The 14,055-nt window shown below is 34.4% G+C and overlaps 1 protein-coding gene across 1 annotated transcript in view; it reads left to right on the top strand.

Annotated features, from left to right (window-relative positions):
* Positions 1-14,055, top strand: part of gabbr1a (gamma-aminobutyric acid (GABA) B receptor, 1a) — a 68,017-nt gene that overhangs the window by 9,083 nt on the left and 44,879 nt on the right. Inside the window, exons 7-9 of the mRNA XM_058745372.1 lie at positions 1,934-2,094; positions 10,674-10,808; positions 13,389-13,559. Coding sequence (XP_058601355.1) covers positions 1,934-2,094; positions 10,674-10,808; positions 13,389-13,559 — 467 coding nt within the window. The remainder of the gene's footprint in view (positions 1-1,933; positions 2,095-10,673; positions 10,809-13,388; positions 13,560-14,055) is intronic.

Genomic DNA, 14,055 nt, shown 5'->3' with positions numbered 1-14,055 from the left:
AAGCTGCTTGGCGATGGTCTTGTAGCCCATTCCAGCCTTGTGTAGGTCTACAATCTTGTCCCTGACATCCTCGTACAGCTCTTTGGTCTTGGCCATGGTGGAGAGTTTGGAATCTGATTGATTGATTGCTTCTGTGGACAGGTGTCTTTTCTATAGGTAACAAACTGAGATTACTCCCTTTAAGAGAGTGCTCCTAATCTCAGCTCCTTACCTGTATAAAAGACACCTGGGAGCCAGAAATCTTGCTGATTGATTGGGGATCAAATACTTATTTCACTCATTAAAATGCAAATCAATTTATAACTTTTTTGAAATGTGTTTTTCTGGATTTCTTTTGTTGTTCTGTCTCTCACTGTTCAAATAAACCTACCATTAAAATGATAGACTGATCATTTCTTTGTCAGTGGGCAAACGTACAAAATCAGCAGGGGATCAAATAATTCCCCCCCCCCACTGTAGATATCTATCTATCTATCTATCTATCTATCTATCTATCTATCTATCTTTCCAGCTGAGTTTAGCCGTATCGTGCATTATTCAGTTGCATTGCATGACTTTTTTTAAAGTGATTCGGATTCAGTGAAAGTGATTCTGTTTCAGAAGAGAGCGTTTACTTTAACCCCGCCCCCATCCCGCTATACATCAGTACTGTTCGTCTGTCAGTGGATCAGTTCTCTGCTGTCTGCTTTGAGTGCGGATCTCTGTGTACTGCGGTTGGTGGTCAATCTCTCACCCTCTCCTCCCGGCGGATTAAAGGATTATGCCGCAGCACAATTGTTATTTTCCAATATTCTGATCAGATGGCGGAATAATATGCTCGACAGCTTAAAACTTAATCGCGTTTCGTGAGCGGCGCGGTAAATAAAGCAACGCCAGAGGATCAGCGGAGCGCGTTCTGACCGACAATGTCGCGCAACACCACCTGTTTTTCTCTCCTGTCGTGAACCATGAGCACAGCTGCACTACAAACACACCGTCTGTGACTGTGAAAGGGAAAGAGACAATAACTGCCCGATGGCGCATTTGTTTTTACCCAACATTCAAAGCGTGATTTCTGTAGCTTTGTGCTTTTACATGTTTGGACAGCTGGTTTGTGTTGAAGCGCATTCTGTGACAGGACATTAGTGATTTGGTGTCGGAGTCCAAACTGCTGAGAAGATTTGAAAAGATTCCAAAGAATTCTAAAGACTCTAAATATACAAAAGATTCTGAGATTCGAAAACATTCTAAAGATTCTAAAGACTCTAAAGATGATAAAACATTCAGAATATTTCGATGATTGTTAAAGATTCTACGTATTTCAAAGATTCTAAAGATTCTAAAAAAGTAGCTACTTCAGATGATTCAAAAGAGTCTAAAGATTCTAAAAGATTCCTAACAATTAAAAGATTCTAACAGATTCTGAAGATTATAAGCCTCTAAAAGATTCTGAAAGGTCTGCAAATTGTAAGAGATTCTTAAGATTAAACGGGGTCTGAAGATTCTGAGCTATTCTAGACGCTCTCAAAACTAAATAAGTTCCAAGAAAGCGCGCAAGATGAGATGTCTTAACTGTGTGTTACGACGCTAAAAGCTCATGGCTGACTGACATCAGATATGAAATTATAACTGCTGTAAACACATAAATCCCAACGAGCATCCAGACTGTGGTTAAACCGCCTGCAATTTCATATTGCGCTTAAAGTGTGCAGCACAGCTGCTTTTACGCGTTCCGTGCACGGTTCTGTTAGGCTATTCTAAACGGGACTCGTCGCACGTGCGGGCACTTTCAGCATCGGACACAACCGCACAATTTAAGTTCAAAACATATAAATATCGAATCGGATATTGATGGCATCCACGGAGAGGATCAGGACCTTGGCGAGAGTTTGGAGAAGCGTGGCTCTCCTTTACGCACTGCTTATCTTTCTCTCCTGGCCGTGTGCGGTTGCAGGCAAGAAGAAACTGTACATCGGAGCTCTGTTTCCCATGAGTGGAGGATGGCCCGGTGGTCAAGCGTGTCTCCCCGCTGCCCAGATGGCTTTAGATCTCGTGAACAACCGGACCGATATTCTGCCGGACTACGAGCTGGAGCTCATTCATTACGACAGTATGGTGAGCACTTCACATTTTACATTTACAGTGTCTATATTACAGTAATATAATATAAATATAAATGTATGTATATAAAGTTATCTACATATAGCCTGTATATATGTAAAGTTATGTGTGTGTGTGTATGTATATGTAATCACTCTATATACATGCATGTTGTTTTGCTCAGCATTTAAATATATAATTGCGTTCAAGATTGCAGTTGACATAATACTTCATCTGCATCAGTTAAGTTCCTCCCGCAAATGTGCAAAATTAATCCAAAATTAAAGCAAAAACAAACTGTCCCATCACCAGTGTTATTTTAGTATTATTGAGAATATATTATAGTTTATATTTTGAACCAGATTTTATTTTTATTTTGTTTACATTTTAGTTTTAGTAAATGTTTTTGTAATTTTGTGGTGTGTTTTTGTCATTTTTAGTAGTTTTTATTTTTTCTGTCTATATTTATTATCCTATTTATTAATTTATTAGTTGAGTTTTAGTTTCAGTTATTTTTGTACTTCAAGATAAACTAAAATTAATTAAATTGAGAAATGTTGACTTGGCCACTAGTTTTTTTTTAATGTGTATTTTATTTCAGTTAACATTTATTTCAAAATTTCAAATATATTTGTATGGTTTTATTTTCTGTTTTAGTTTTAGTTTACTAATAACCCTGCCCAGCACATGCATTTGTAGTTTTTTTTTTAAAGTTTTTTTTTTAAATTTTTCATGACAATGAAATAGATTTTACCACCATGTACTTCCCTTGGAAATCATATTAGCACATATGCAAACTTAATTATGCAATAGTATACAAAGTAAGTTACTGAATACTTCTAATATATTTCATGCCATAGTTCCTGCAGATAAAGTCTTTATTCTATATCCGTTTAATCTCCCAATCCCACTGTCATCTTAATTGCATTAGGCAAGCAATAGTGTTTTTCAACCATATAGGAATGAATGTTACACTTTTCAGAAGCTTTTGCTAAGAAAGAAGAAATGTCATTGCCCTCTTTACCTTTTGTTAATTTATTCAAGTATTTCATGTTCAAGCACTGAAACAAAGATAAGTACCAGATGTTAATTTAAAATGGTAGAAATTATCAGCTTTTTGCAGGTGCCTCATTAATGTTGTGGCGGTGATTGTATCTTGAGATTCAGGAGTTGGTGTCAAGTTGACATTGCAGTTGTTGGTACATTAATATTTCACAAGTCACTGCACTTGGCTGTTATCAACAGCCTGTAAGGCTCAGCTGCATGAAGTAATTTGGCTTCCTAAAAATACTCATGCACCATAAATGCTTATGTTTGCCTTTAGCGTTGCAGAGTTTTCCAAGATCACCTCCAAAGTGTATTCCTCACTCTATTTATTTTTAAATACTATTTTTTTTGTGCAGTATGCATAAGTGGAGAGAGATTTTTTTTTCTTCTGCCTTTTGTAGAAAGTTGGGTGTCCTGAGTTTCAGTTCTGTCAGCAGCCAAAAATAATCCCAACGATCACAATAGTGACCGTAAAAAAGGTTTTCATTTATAAAGCTCTAAAAACCTTACTGACTGATGTATTAGTGTACTTCCTGCAAATATGGAAAAAATAAATGGTCTCAATTAAATATGTGCAGTTTCACATGATTAGTGCAAATTGTCACATGACCAGAGCAGTTTATTTCCTCTTTGCACCTTGAAAAGCTAGTAAAGTATGTTAACATAAAGATATGGCAAAGATTTTTGGTACACATTATCTTTAGGGTGTCTGGTATTAATATATGCATTCGCATATATTCAGCTTTGTTGAGTGTGGTCATAGAGTGAGTAGGATAACAGTGAACTTAGGTATACAATACAAATCCAATAGCAGCTAGTGAAAATGACAATAAAATGTTGCAATGACAAAATATTGCACTAAATTAAAAATTCAAATGTTACAAAAAATTTACAATAATGATGTTGTAATACTCGTAGCATTGATATGAAAATTTCATGTTATATTTTACCAAAAACGAACAATTTTGAAATGCGGTGATGGTTTATTTTTTTAGTTTTTTATCTCAGTGTTCCTATCAATGTTGCATAAGGTTTTTTACGCACAATAGTAACACTAGAATGTGATGCAAAAATGTGAAAAAAAACCTCAATAAATATGTAGCACTTTCAGAAGTTGAGTTTAGTTTCCCGGTGTGGCGTGATGGTTCTGACCTCCTGTAGGTGAGGAAACAGTTAAAAAGTGCTCTAAGTGGACAGAGATGTGTTGTATCATGGTTGCGATTGGTGAACCGCACTCTGCATTGCAATCGCACTCAATATAGAGGAAGAATCAGGGAGAGGAGGGTTGGCATGGCAACAGCCACCAGTGAAACCACAGTTCAAACAAACTTGCATCCCTGTAGATCTTGTAAGGATAAGGAGGTCCTTCTGCAGACTCCTGTGTATCTGCAGCACCTGTCTGACCACTCACGATTGAGATGAATGGTAACAGTTTGTAATGTGTCAAGATAATCACTGTAGACCTAGTTAGTTCGTTAAACCTCCTGTTGGCTTGAGAAACTGTGATCCTTGAGTTGAAATTGACCCACATTGAAAAACCCACATTGTTAGGATACAATGGGTGTATTAGAGACACTTTTTTCTGATCCCAAAATGTTATGTTAAAACACAAATACAATTTGTGCAGAAAAGAGAAAACTACATCTAAAGGGCTTTTGTAAATATAAAATATTGTTAAAGTCTGGAACTGTTTCTTTAAAAAAATCACTATTTTTGATTTATTTAAATAATATTTAAATTACACTTGTATATTGTATTAAAAGCGGGAAAAACACATGCAATTGTGTTGTTTTTAGTCTTGCATGAAAACGAAATTCGATTAACCAGTGCACTTGGTGGATTTTCCTTAGCGATCATATTAGCACATATGCAAACTTAATTATTCAAGAGCGTACAAATTAAGTTACTAAATACTTGCAGAAATATTTTTGTGCATAATTATATAAATTATTTATTCTATATATCTTTTAATCTCCTACACTGTAAAAAAAAAAAAAGAAAAAAAAAAAAGGTCACACTTTATATTAGGTGGCCTTAACTACTATGTACTTGGATCAAAAAATAAGTACAATGTACTTATTGTGGTCATATTGTATTGCAAAACACTTCTGCTGCTATTGAGGTGTGATACGGGTAAGGTTAGGGACAGGTTTGGTGGTATGGGTCGGTTTAAGGGTGGGTTAAGGTGTAAGGGATGGGTTGACAATGTAATTATAAATGTAATTACAGGAATTAATTACAGATGTAAGTACATATAGGTATTTTTAAAAATATAAGTACATTGTAAAAACATGTATGTACACAATAAGTGCATTGTACCAAATGATTAATTTAAATGTAAGTACATAGTAGTTAAGGCCACTTAATATAAAGTGGGACCAAAAAAAAAAAAAAAAAGTTGAGCCAAATTCAAATTTTAAGGCAACCAGCTTCAGCAGATTTTTGAGTTTTCTCAACTTGTTGTTTAAGTTTATACAACAAAAAATTGAGAATCTCCCACAAAAACAAGTTGAGCAAACTCAAAAATCTGCTTAAGTTGGTTGCCTTAAAATTTTAAGTTGGCTCAACTTTTTTTTTTTTTTTTTACAGTATAATGAGATCCAATTTATTGATTGAGTTACACAATTTTGTGAAAAAAAAAAAAAAAAAAAAATATATATATCTTTGTAAAATATTTTGGGGTCAAATGTGAAACTTGAAGGTTGGACCTTTTTTTAATTACAATAAATGAAAAAAAAAAATATATATATATAATGATATGTAATTGTGTTAAAACGGTATTCTGTATAAAAAATATATAAATAAATAAACAAATGTAAAAAAAAAAAAAAAAAGGTAGAAAGGGTTTAATTGTGTTTTTTCTTTTCTCGTACTTCATTTTGATTATCAGGGTAAATTTAATCATTTACCAGATACGTTTATCCAAAGTGACTTTTAAATGAGAAAAAGCACAAGCAATTTATCATACAAAAGGCAATATTAACAGTACTGCGATAATCTTGATTTAATTCACCTTAATTCTTGATTTAATGAAAATGCTATGTACGATTCCAGTTATTATTAACTGCTTTCAAGAAATGTCACCCAATTTCACCCATGACTCAAGTCTCTTTTAATTTAGCATTAATCTTAATAAAAATCTAAGGCATACTGCAGGTGCACAAGTAGAAGAATGCAATATCAGAAGGGCTGAGTGTGACATTGTATAAATGTCATGTGTTAGTATGCCGTGGAGATGGAAGAGCAGGTGTGAAGTGCTCAGACTAGTTGACATTTAAGCCGACAGATATTTTGAGCATTTCCTCTTGATTGGGGAGCACTTCATACCTGGATGAGATTCTAATCAAAATTGCTTTCGGGTGTCAGAAATGTAATTACAATGGGAAAATCAAATTTGATGTGGGTTTTGCATTTAATTATTGTTCAAAGAATCTCAGGCATGTTTGGGGCATTCTTTTAATCTCTCTCAAATAGCCAATTATCACGCTGAGCAATGTTTGCATAGAAACATGAAAGTCACCTCAAAATTCCAATTTCATTAGACATTTGATAAATATTTATTTCATAAATGAGTTATTATAACTCCTGCCATGCTCTGGCAGCAGAACACAGATCGATGCTTTTCTAATCCATTTATTCTTTTCATTTTTTCCTTCCTTTTTTATGCGTAATATTTAAATGACACTTTGGATGTTTGTTTTATGATAAATTGAGACTAAATAGATTTGACTTTTTATGAAGAAAATGTAAAGGATGCATGTCCATGCAAAACTTGCTATGCTGTGTTTCTGTCATTTTTCTAAATATGACTTGGGTTCTTTCTTTAGTGTAAGCCTATGGGATTTATTATTTTTTTCCACATTTTATCATCTGCCAGGCAAAAATTGTTAGTCTGATCACTTAGACAAGTAATGTCAAAGCTCTATTAAATAAGCCGTATGATTTGAGGCATCATTTACAGTACATACAAACAGCTGTAATACAAACAGCATGGAGTTACACAACAAATTGAATGTTTAGCTTTTTCAAAAGTATGAGAACAGCATTAGCATGCAACAGTAATAATCACTGTTGTCAAGTTTTATTTTATTAGCCGGATATGTAATGGAAATTGTTAGCAAAAAAGAATGGGATCAGGCCACATTAAATTTGAACTGAGAAAAGAAACTAATTTCTGAATCTAATAAAGTAGAATTAAAACAAATTGGAATTCTGAGAAATTCATATAACTGTATTTTTTGAAACTAGCAAAGGTTGTCAAGACAAGCCATGTTTAAAAGTTAAAAAATAAATCAATTTGATTACATAGCATACCTTTAAAAAAGAGACTATATTGTTATGCAATTAATACACTTTAAAGGAATATACTTAAGTGTAAAATGTAAATTTCTATATTAAAATAAAATAGTTAATTTATATAAAATACAATTTTAATAAAATTTATATTACAATTATAATATATATCAGAAATGCAATGAAAGCTGAACTTGTTTTGACTAACTTATAGGACTTAAGTGCAATGTTATATGCAATTTTATAATTCTTTTGTATATGAAATATGCTGAAAGTGTATTGCGATATGTACTGACAAGCATTTATGGTAAACTAAATAATACTTTAACAGCATTAGCCTGCACCTCTATTTTAGAATATTTCATAATAAAATTAATTTTTGATTCATGCTATGATACTGTTCATAAATGGAAATCAGAGGAGAGTCTTAGACTCTGGTGTCAGAAGTTGTGGTCCATCTTTTGTGTGTGTATGTGTGTGTTTTAGAGCAGATATTTACAGGAACCCCCTTGCACAGATACACTCTCCCTCTCCAGATGGTTGCCATGGTTATATCAAAGCTCAGCCTGAAAACTTTGATCAATTATTAACTGTGATAAAGCGAGACCGAGGTAGAGAGAGAGAGAGAGAGAGAGAGAGACTGATGCCCTGATGAGACACTTGTGCTTTCCCTGTTTTAATTGGCATCTGTTGTATCCAGATTGTAACGAGAAGGATTTCCATATCCAAATGCATGCTTTATTCATTCTCATCTGGGTTCAGGGATGCAGAATCGCAGCTTAGAAATAACAAACCAACACTTGCAAGTTAATGTGAGGCAGAACAGCAGATAAAGACTCATTCATGGTCTGAGTCACGGGAAGACGTGTTTTGCTTCGTTGGGATGAGACATTTAGCATTTGAATCTGTATAGTAAACAAAGTCGAAGCTACAGATCTGGCTAGCAGCTTGCGCTGTATGCGACAATGTCTTTATTTTTACGCACACTGTGCTTGCGTTCGCCAAATATCCTTCTATGACTCAGACAAAAGACTTTTTGAGTAGTGGAAATTATTTGTGAGAAATAAGGAATGGGAACAGGCCACATTAAATTTGAACTGAAAAAATGAAACAGGATGCAGAATTGCAATTCAAATTGAAATCTATGTAGAATTAAAATGAAATCAGAATTTTTAACTAGAATAGCAAAGTATGTCAAGCCAAAATTTGAAATGGCTTGACAAAGCCTTGTTTGATTGTGTAAAAAATGTAGATACACTTTAGCAGAGCACTTATTATACAAATAATTGTCAGTCCTCTGTCTTGTGTTTCCCGCCCTCATGTTTCTATATTTGGTCATGTTCCTGTTCTTGTTCAGTGTGATTATTATTTTATTCAGTTCAGGTGTGTGTGTGTAATTATCTGTTATTGTCATGTGTATTTAGTCCACGCCTGTTTAGTTAGATTTCATCTGGTCTACTCGTTACTCCCCCGGTGTTCCTGTGTGTCCCAGCCTTGCCTTGTCTGTTTTGGATTTATTAAAGACTATATTTGAGTTCATCCTCGTCTCCTCGTTCCTCCCTGCTGTGTGCACCGTGACAATAATATACTTTCAAAGGAATATATTTAAGTACTAACTGAATGTAATGTTTTCAGGCATTTAATGCCGTGGTAATTGCAATTAAATAAAAATGTATTATACTTTAGATTCATGTTAGATGCAATTAGCATAACTTGTTTTGACCCACTTAAGTAGGACTTAAGTTCATTCAAGTACATTATATGTAATGTACATGTTCCATGAAGATATTTTGTAAATTTCCTACCGTAAATGTATCAAAAACTTATTTTTTGTTTAGTAATATTCATTGCTAAGAACTTAATTTGGACAACTTTAAAGGCAGATTTCAGATTTTCCCTTTAAACCCTTAAAAAATTTACCCTTAATCAAAATAAGCGTAATTCTTTGAAGTACAACAAAGCTTATTAAAACATAATGATTTAAAATGTACTTCAAAGGGATAGTTCACCCATCATTTACATCATTTACTCACCTTCCACTTGTTTCAAACCTCTGAGTTTAGAATGCTGGTAACCAAATACTTGATGGTAGCTATTGACTTCCATAGTATGGAAAAAATACTATGGGAGATAATGGCTACTGTCAATGCAAGCTTAAGTGTGTTAAGAAACTTAGTAATAACTCTCTTTAAGTTCAAGTAAGTGGCCTTTTATTTCATTAATATTGTATTATATTATCTGCAAGTACAGTTGTTAAATACACTTTTAAGAGTTGAAGTTCACTACAAGTGCACATTCAATAGTTAAGTGCATTTATTTTCACAAGAGTAGATAGAGTATAGATACAGTAGTTTAACGTCGTTATGACGTGTAGTCAAATCTATTCAATTTCAAAGACTTGTGAACTGATAGGTACCCAATTCTTCAATTCAGATTTTTGTTTTTAGCCCAACCCTGTACTGTTATGTCAGACCCAACAAAAACAAAATTGTCCTCGTGTCCAACAGCAGCGAGAGAAGGAGCCTCTTGACCCTTTTTTTTCAGTCAGCGTTCAGTATTCTGGTCCAGAGACCTGCATAACCTTCAGCCCCGGGGACTTAAAGAACACAGATGCCTCCGTCACGTCAAGCGTCTTCAGTTTCTCTCGATGGCTGCTTCTTCGAGGCCGTGAGCTGAATGAAAACGCCTCAGCTCCCTGGAGACGCCAAGAGAGACTGGAGAAAAGAAACAACATGGTTCTTTGACAAATGTACTAGATTGATACGACATGTGATATCTGGCAAAAATATTATTATTAGCTATTCCTAGTAACTACTGGTAAGACGGATCCAAAGTGGTTGCTTTCTAACTGTCATCGATTTTAAGACCAGCACTGTGTCATTTAGTTCTAACTTTACCAAAAATAAAAGCATGCATGTCTCTCCTAATTAAGTGTTTCTGCTGATCGTTACCAAGGGCACCATTTCAGTGTGACTGCATCTGCGGCGTGCGAGCAGTCACCCCCTCATTTGTGAATCACTTCCTGTTGTATTTATCACAGTGAACTGCAGCACGAGAGGTCTTTGTTTACAGCATCACTGCAGTTTGTTTTTTCTGGGCCATGAGATACTGTGTTTTTGTGCCGATTCCATTGATCCTTTATTGATTATGACATGCTCAAGTGAAGCTTTTACATCCTGCGAGCTTCAGTTTAATTTTTCAAAGGTAGTAGGCTAATTTTGACTGTCTTGATGTTCTTTTTGTCTTTCCTTCAGTGTGATCCAGGAGAGGCCACTAAACTGCTGTATGACTTGCTGTACACAGAGCCCATAAAGATCGTCTTGATGCCGGGTTGCAGCTCTGTGTCAACGCTTGTGGCCGAGGCGGCACGCATGTGGAACCTAATAGTGGTGTGTTTGCTTTGTGTACATCTCTATCTGAACTATTTACATCTGCATTGTTGATCATTGGTTTCTCCATTCACATGGATTTGACAGTAGAAAGTCAGAGTCTCGTATTGGGAAGTAAAGTTCATTGCACACCGAGTGCGAAATTTTCGCACGTTAAAAAATAAATACGACCTTACGTTGTGTCAATTGCGTTTACATACTGCCTCCAAAACTTTCGTCCGTCATAAAAAAAATTTGGATCAGATTCGATTTTCTGCGTTTTCGCATCCGTAGCATGCATTTTGATCGGAAAGGATGAGGAATATGAAAAAACAGAAAAACGCACGCGGAAATTTCGGACTCGTTGTGCAATGACCTTTAGTTGGTTTATTGTCATTCCTATTAAAGCTTGTTTTTGCCATGGAATTAAAAACATAAAAAAGGTCATTTTGACTTTATCTCACAATTCTGTCTTCTTTTCTCAGAATTGTGAGGTGTAAACTTGCAATTGTGAAGAAAAAGTCTGAATTGCGAGACATAAAAAAATTCAGAGGAAAAAAGTCTGAATTGAGAGATATAAACTAAAAAAGAAACAAAGTCTGTTGTCAAATAAAAACTCAGAATTGTGTGAAACAAAACTTGCTATTACCTTCTTTATTGTAAACAGAATTCAGAGGAAAAAAGTTCTGTATTGTGACATGTAAACTCACAATTTGGAGAAAAAAATTCAGAATTGAGAGATGTAAACTCAGAATCGTGAGAGACAAAGTCCGAATTGTGAGATATAAACTCAGATTTATAAGAAAAAAAGTCAAGACTTGTGGGATTAAAAAGTCACAATTACATATTTATATTTTATTCTGTGACGGAAACAGACCTCCGCGCATTCCTGATTAAACACAATGGTAAAATGATAAAACAGTTTCACTGTCTTTAACTGCAACTAGATTAGAGATTTCAATGCTAAAGTGCCACATAAAACAAGCAGTTCTGTGTTGTTTTTGGGTCAAGGAACAAAAAGAATTTGGACTTGTGATCTTATTGACTTTCTGTAGTTTGTTGACACTTTTGAAGAAGCTGACAAATTAAAACTGACTCAAGGAAGTCAGAGAACCAAATGAGAAAGTGTGAAAGTGAGAAAAAGAATAAAATACACAAGACACCCTTAGCAATTTGACAAAATAATTAAGTTTTCCAATTATTCTCTTTCTAACTTCTGGCATCCGCCGAGGTTTGCAGGAATTTGGAATGTAATGTTCTCAACACTGACTTTGTTCTTTTCGAATGAGTTTACTTATGTGGATAAGTTGAGTTTGCTGTATGTAATTTAGAAAAAGTTGGAAAAAGTGAGTTTACTTTTAACAAATCAACTCTCTAAGGAAACCTATAAGACTTCAGTTACACTTTTGACAGATGGATCTGTACTCTAGTAGATTATGACAGAGATGCTCATGAAAAATGAATAACTGTTTATACGTGACAGAAAATCAACCCTTGTGAAAAAGAATTACACTTTAGCATACTTTAAAAATCGTTCTTGTTACGGAAATAACATACTTTAAAAGAATATACTTAAGTGCAAACTAAATGTAATGTTAATTGCAGTTCAAAGAAAATATATTATAGTTAAAATTTTAGTAAATGTAATTATCTGAACATTAGAGTGCATTTTTGACCAGTGCTTTTTGATCTTTATACAGCATGTAATGCAGCATTTATGTCATTTCTATTGAAAGTTGATATCATTTATTTATATATAGGCTATATTAAAATAACACATTTGTATTTAATGCATAAAGTTGCAAGTACATTTAAAATATATTCAATTGAATATAGCATAACGCACTACACGAAGTGTACTTCTTTAAAGCATGAAAATATTATTAACACATGATGCCTTAAAATGTACTTTAAAGTAAAAGTAAACTGAGGTGTTTTAATAAGTAAAGTATTACATTATAAATACAGTTACTTCAAAAATAGGTTATTTTAAGGTGTCCTTGTTACAGTGTAATTATTCATTTAAGTACTGAGTAATACTAATTAACTAGATGTACTTACTATATGGTTATGGTTAGGATTAGGGTTTGGTTTAGGGTAACTTGCATATAATTATGCATAATTTATTGTTATTATTATACTAAGTACGTGTACATTGTAACAAGGACTCCTTAAAATAAAGTGTTACCAAAAGTAGCCTACACATTTAATTCTTTTTCACACAGGAATGTTTTTTTTTATTTTTTATTTTTATCAGGAAACCTGGTTCATTTGCTTGAAACACAAAGGTTTATTTCTGAAGCAGAAAGCAGTTAGCATTCCTACGTTGTGCCTTTCTAAGTATTGACACGTCAACATTGGATGTAGAAACAGATTGGCTTATTTATTCAGGTTTCTGGCTTCACTGGGTTGACATTTACCCTTCTTCCAGTGTGTGCAGAAATCTGACTCATATTTTTGCTCTGCTTTTGCTTTTGCTTTGTGTTTCGGTCTTTTCAGCGGTATCAAATAAGGTCAACCATATAGCTGAGTAAATCTTTCCAGTGTGCTCTCTCTATCCTTCCACCTTTTTAACTGCTGTGTCTCTCTCTCTCTCTGTAGTTTTCATACGGCTCCAGTTCTCCAGCTTTATCCAACCGCCAGCGCTTTCCCACTTTCTTCCGTACGCACCCGTCAGCAACTCTGCATAATCCCACACGTGTGCGGCTCTTCCAGAAGTGGGGATGGACAAAGATTGCCACCATCCAGCAGACCACTGAAGTCTTTACCTCAGTCAGTCCTACATCCAAAACGTTCTCTCTTATTTATCGTACTCTGTATATTCATGCTGTGCTTTTCCAATTGCTACCAGGTTCTGAAGATTTCTGGTGCCAAATAAGATTTTGGTTGATACCGTCCTCTTAGTGAAACAGCTCACTGTGTCAATTGCATCTTGCCATTTTTCTTAAATAGAAACTTTAAAGGAATAGTTCACCTAAAAATGAAAATTCTGATTAATTACTCACCCTCATGTCGTTCCAAACCTGTAAGATCTTCGTTCTTCTTGAACACACATTAAGATATTTTTGATCAAATCCGACCCTGCATAGACAGCAACGCAACTACCATGTTCAAGGCCCAGAAAGGTAGTAAGGACATTGTTAAAATACCCATGTGACATCAGTGGTTCAACCGTAATTTTATGAAGCTACGAGAATACTTTTTGTGCACAATGAAAACTAAAATGAAAATTTTATTCAACAATCCTTTCTCTTCCCTGTCAGTCTTT

Source organism: Onychostoma macrolepis, chromosome 15, assembly GCF_012432095.1.
Source record: "Onychostoma macrolepis isolate SWU-2019 chromosome 15, ASM1243209v1, whole genome shotgun sequence".
NCBI lineage: Eukaryota > Metazoa > Chordata > Actinopteri > Cypriniformes > Cyprinidae > Onychostoma > Onychostoma macrolepis.
This window is presented reverse-complemented; position numbering and strand designations above follow the sequence as displayed.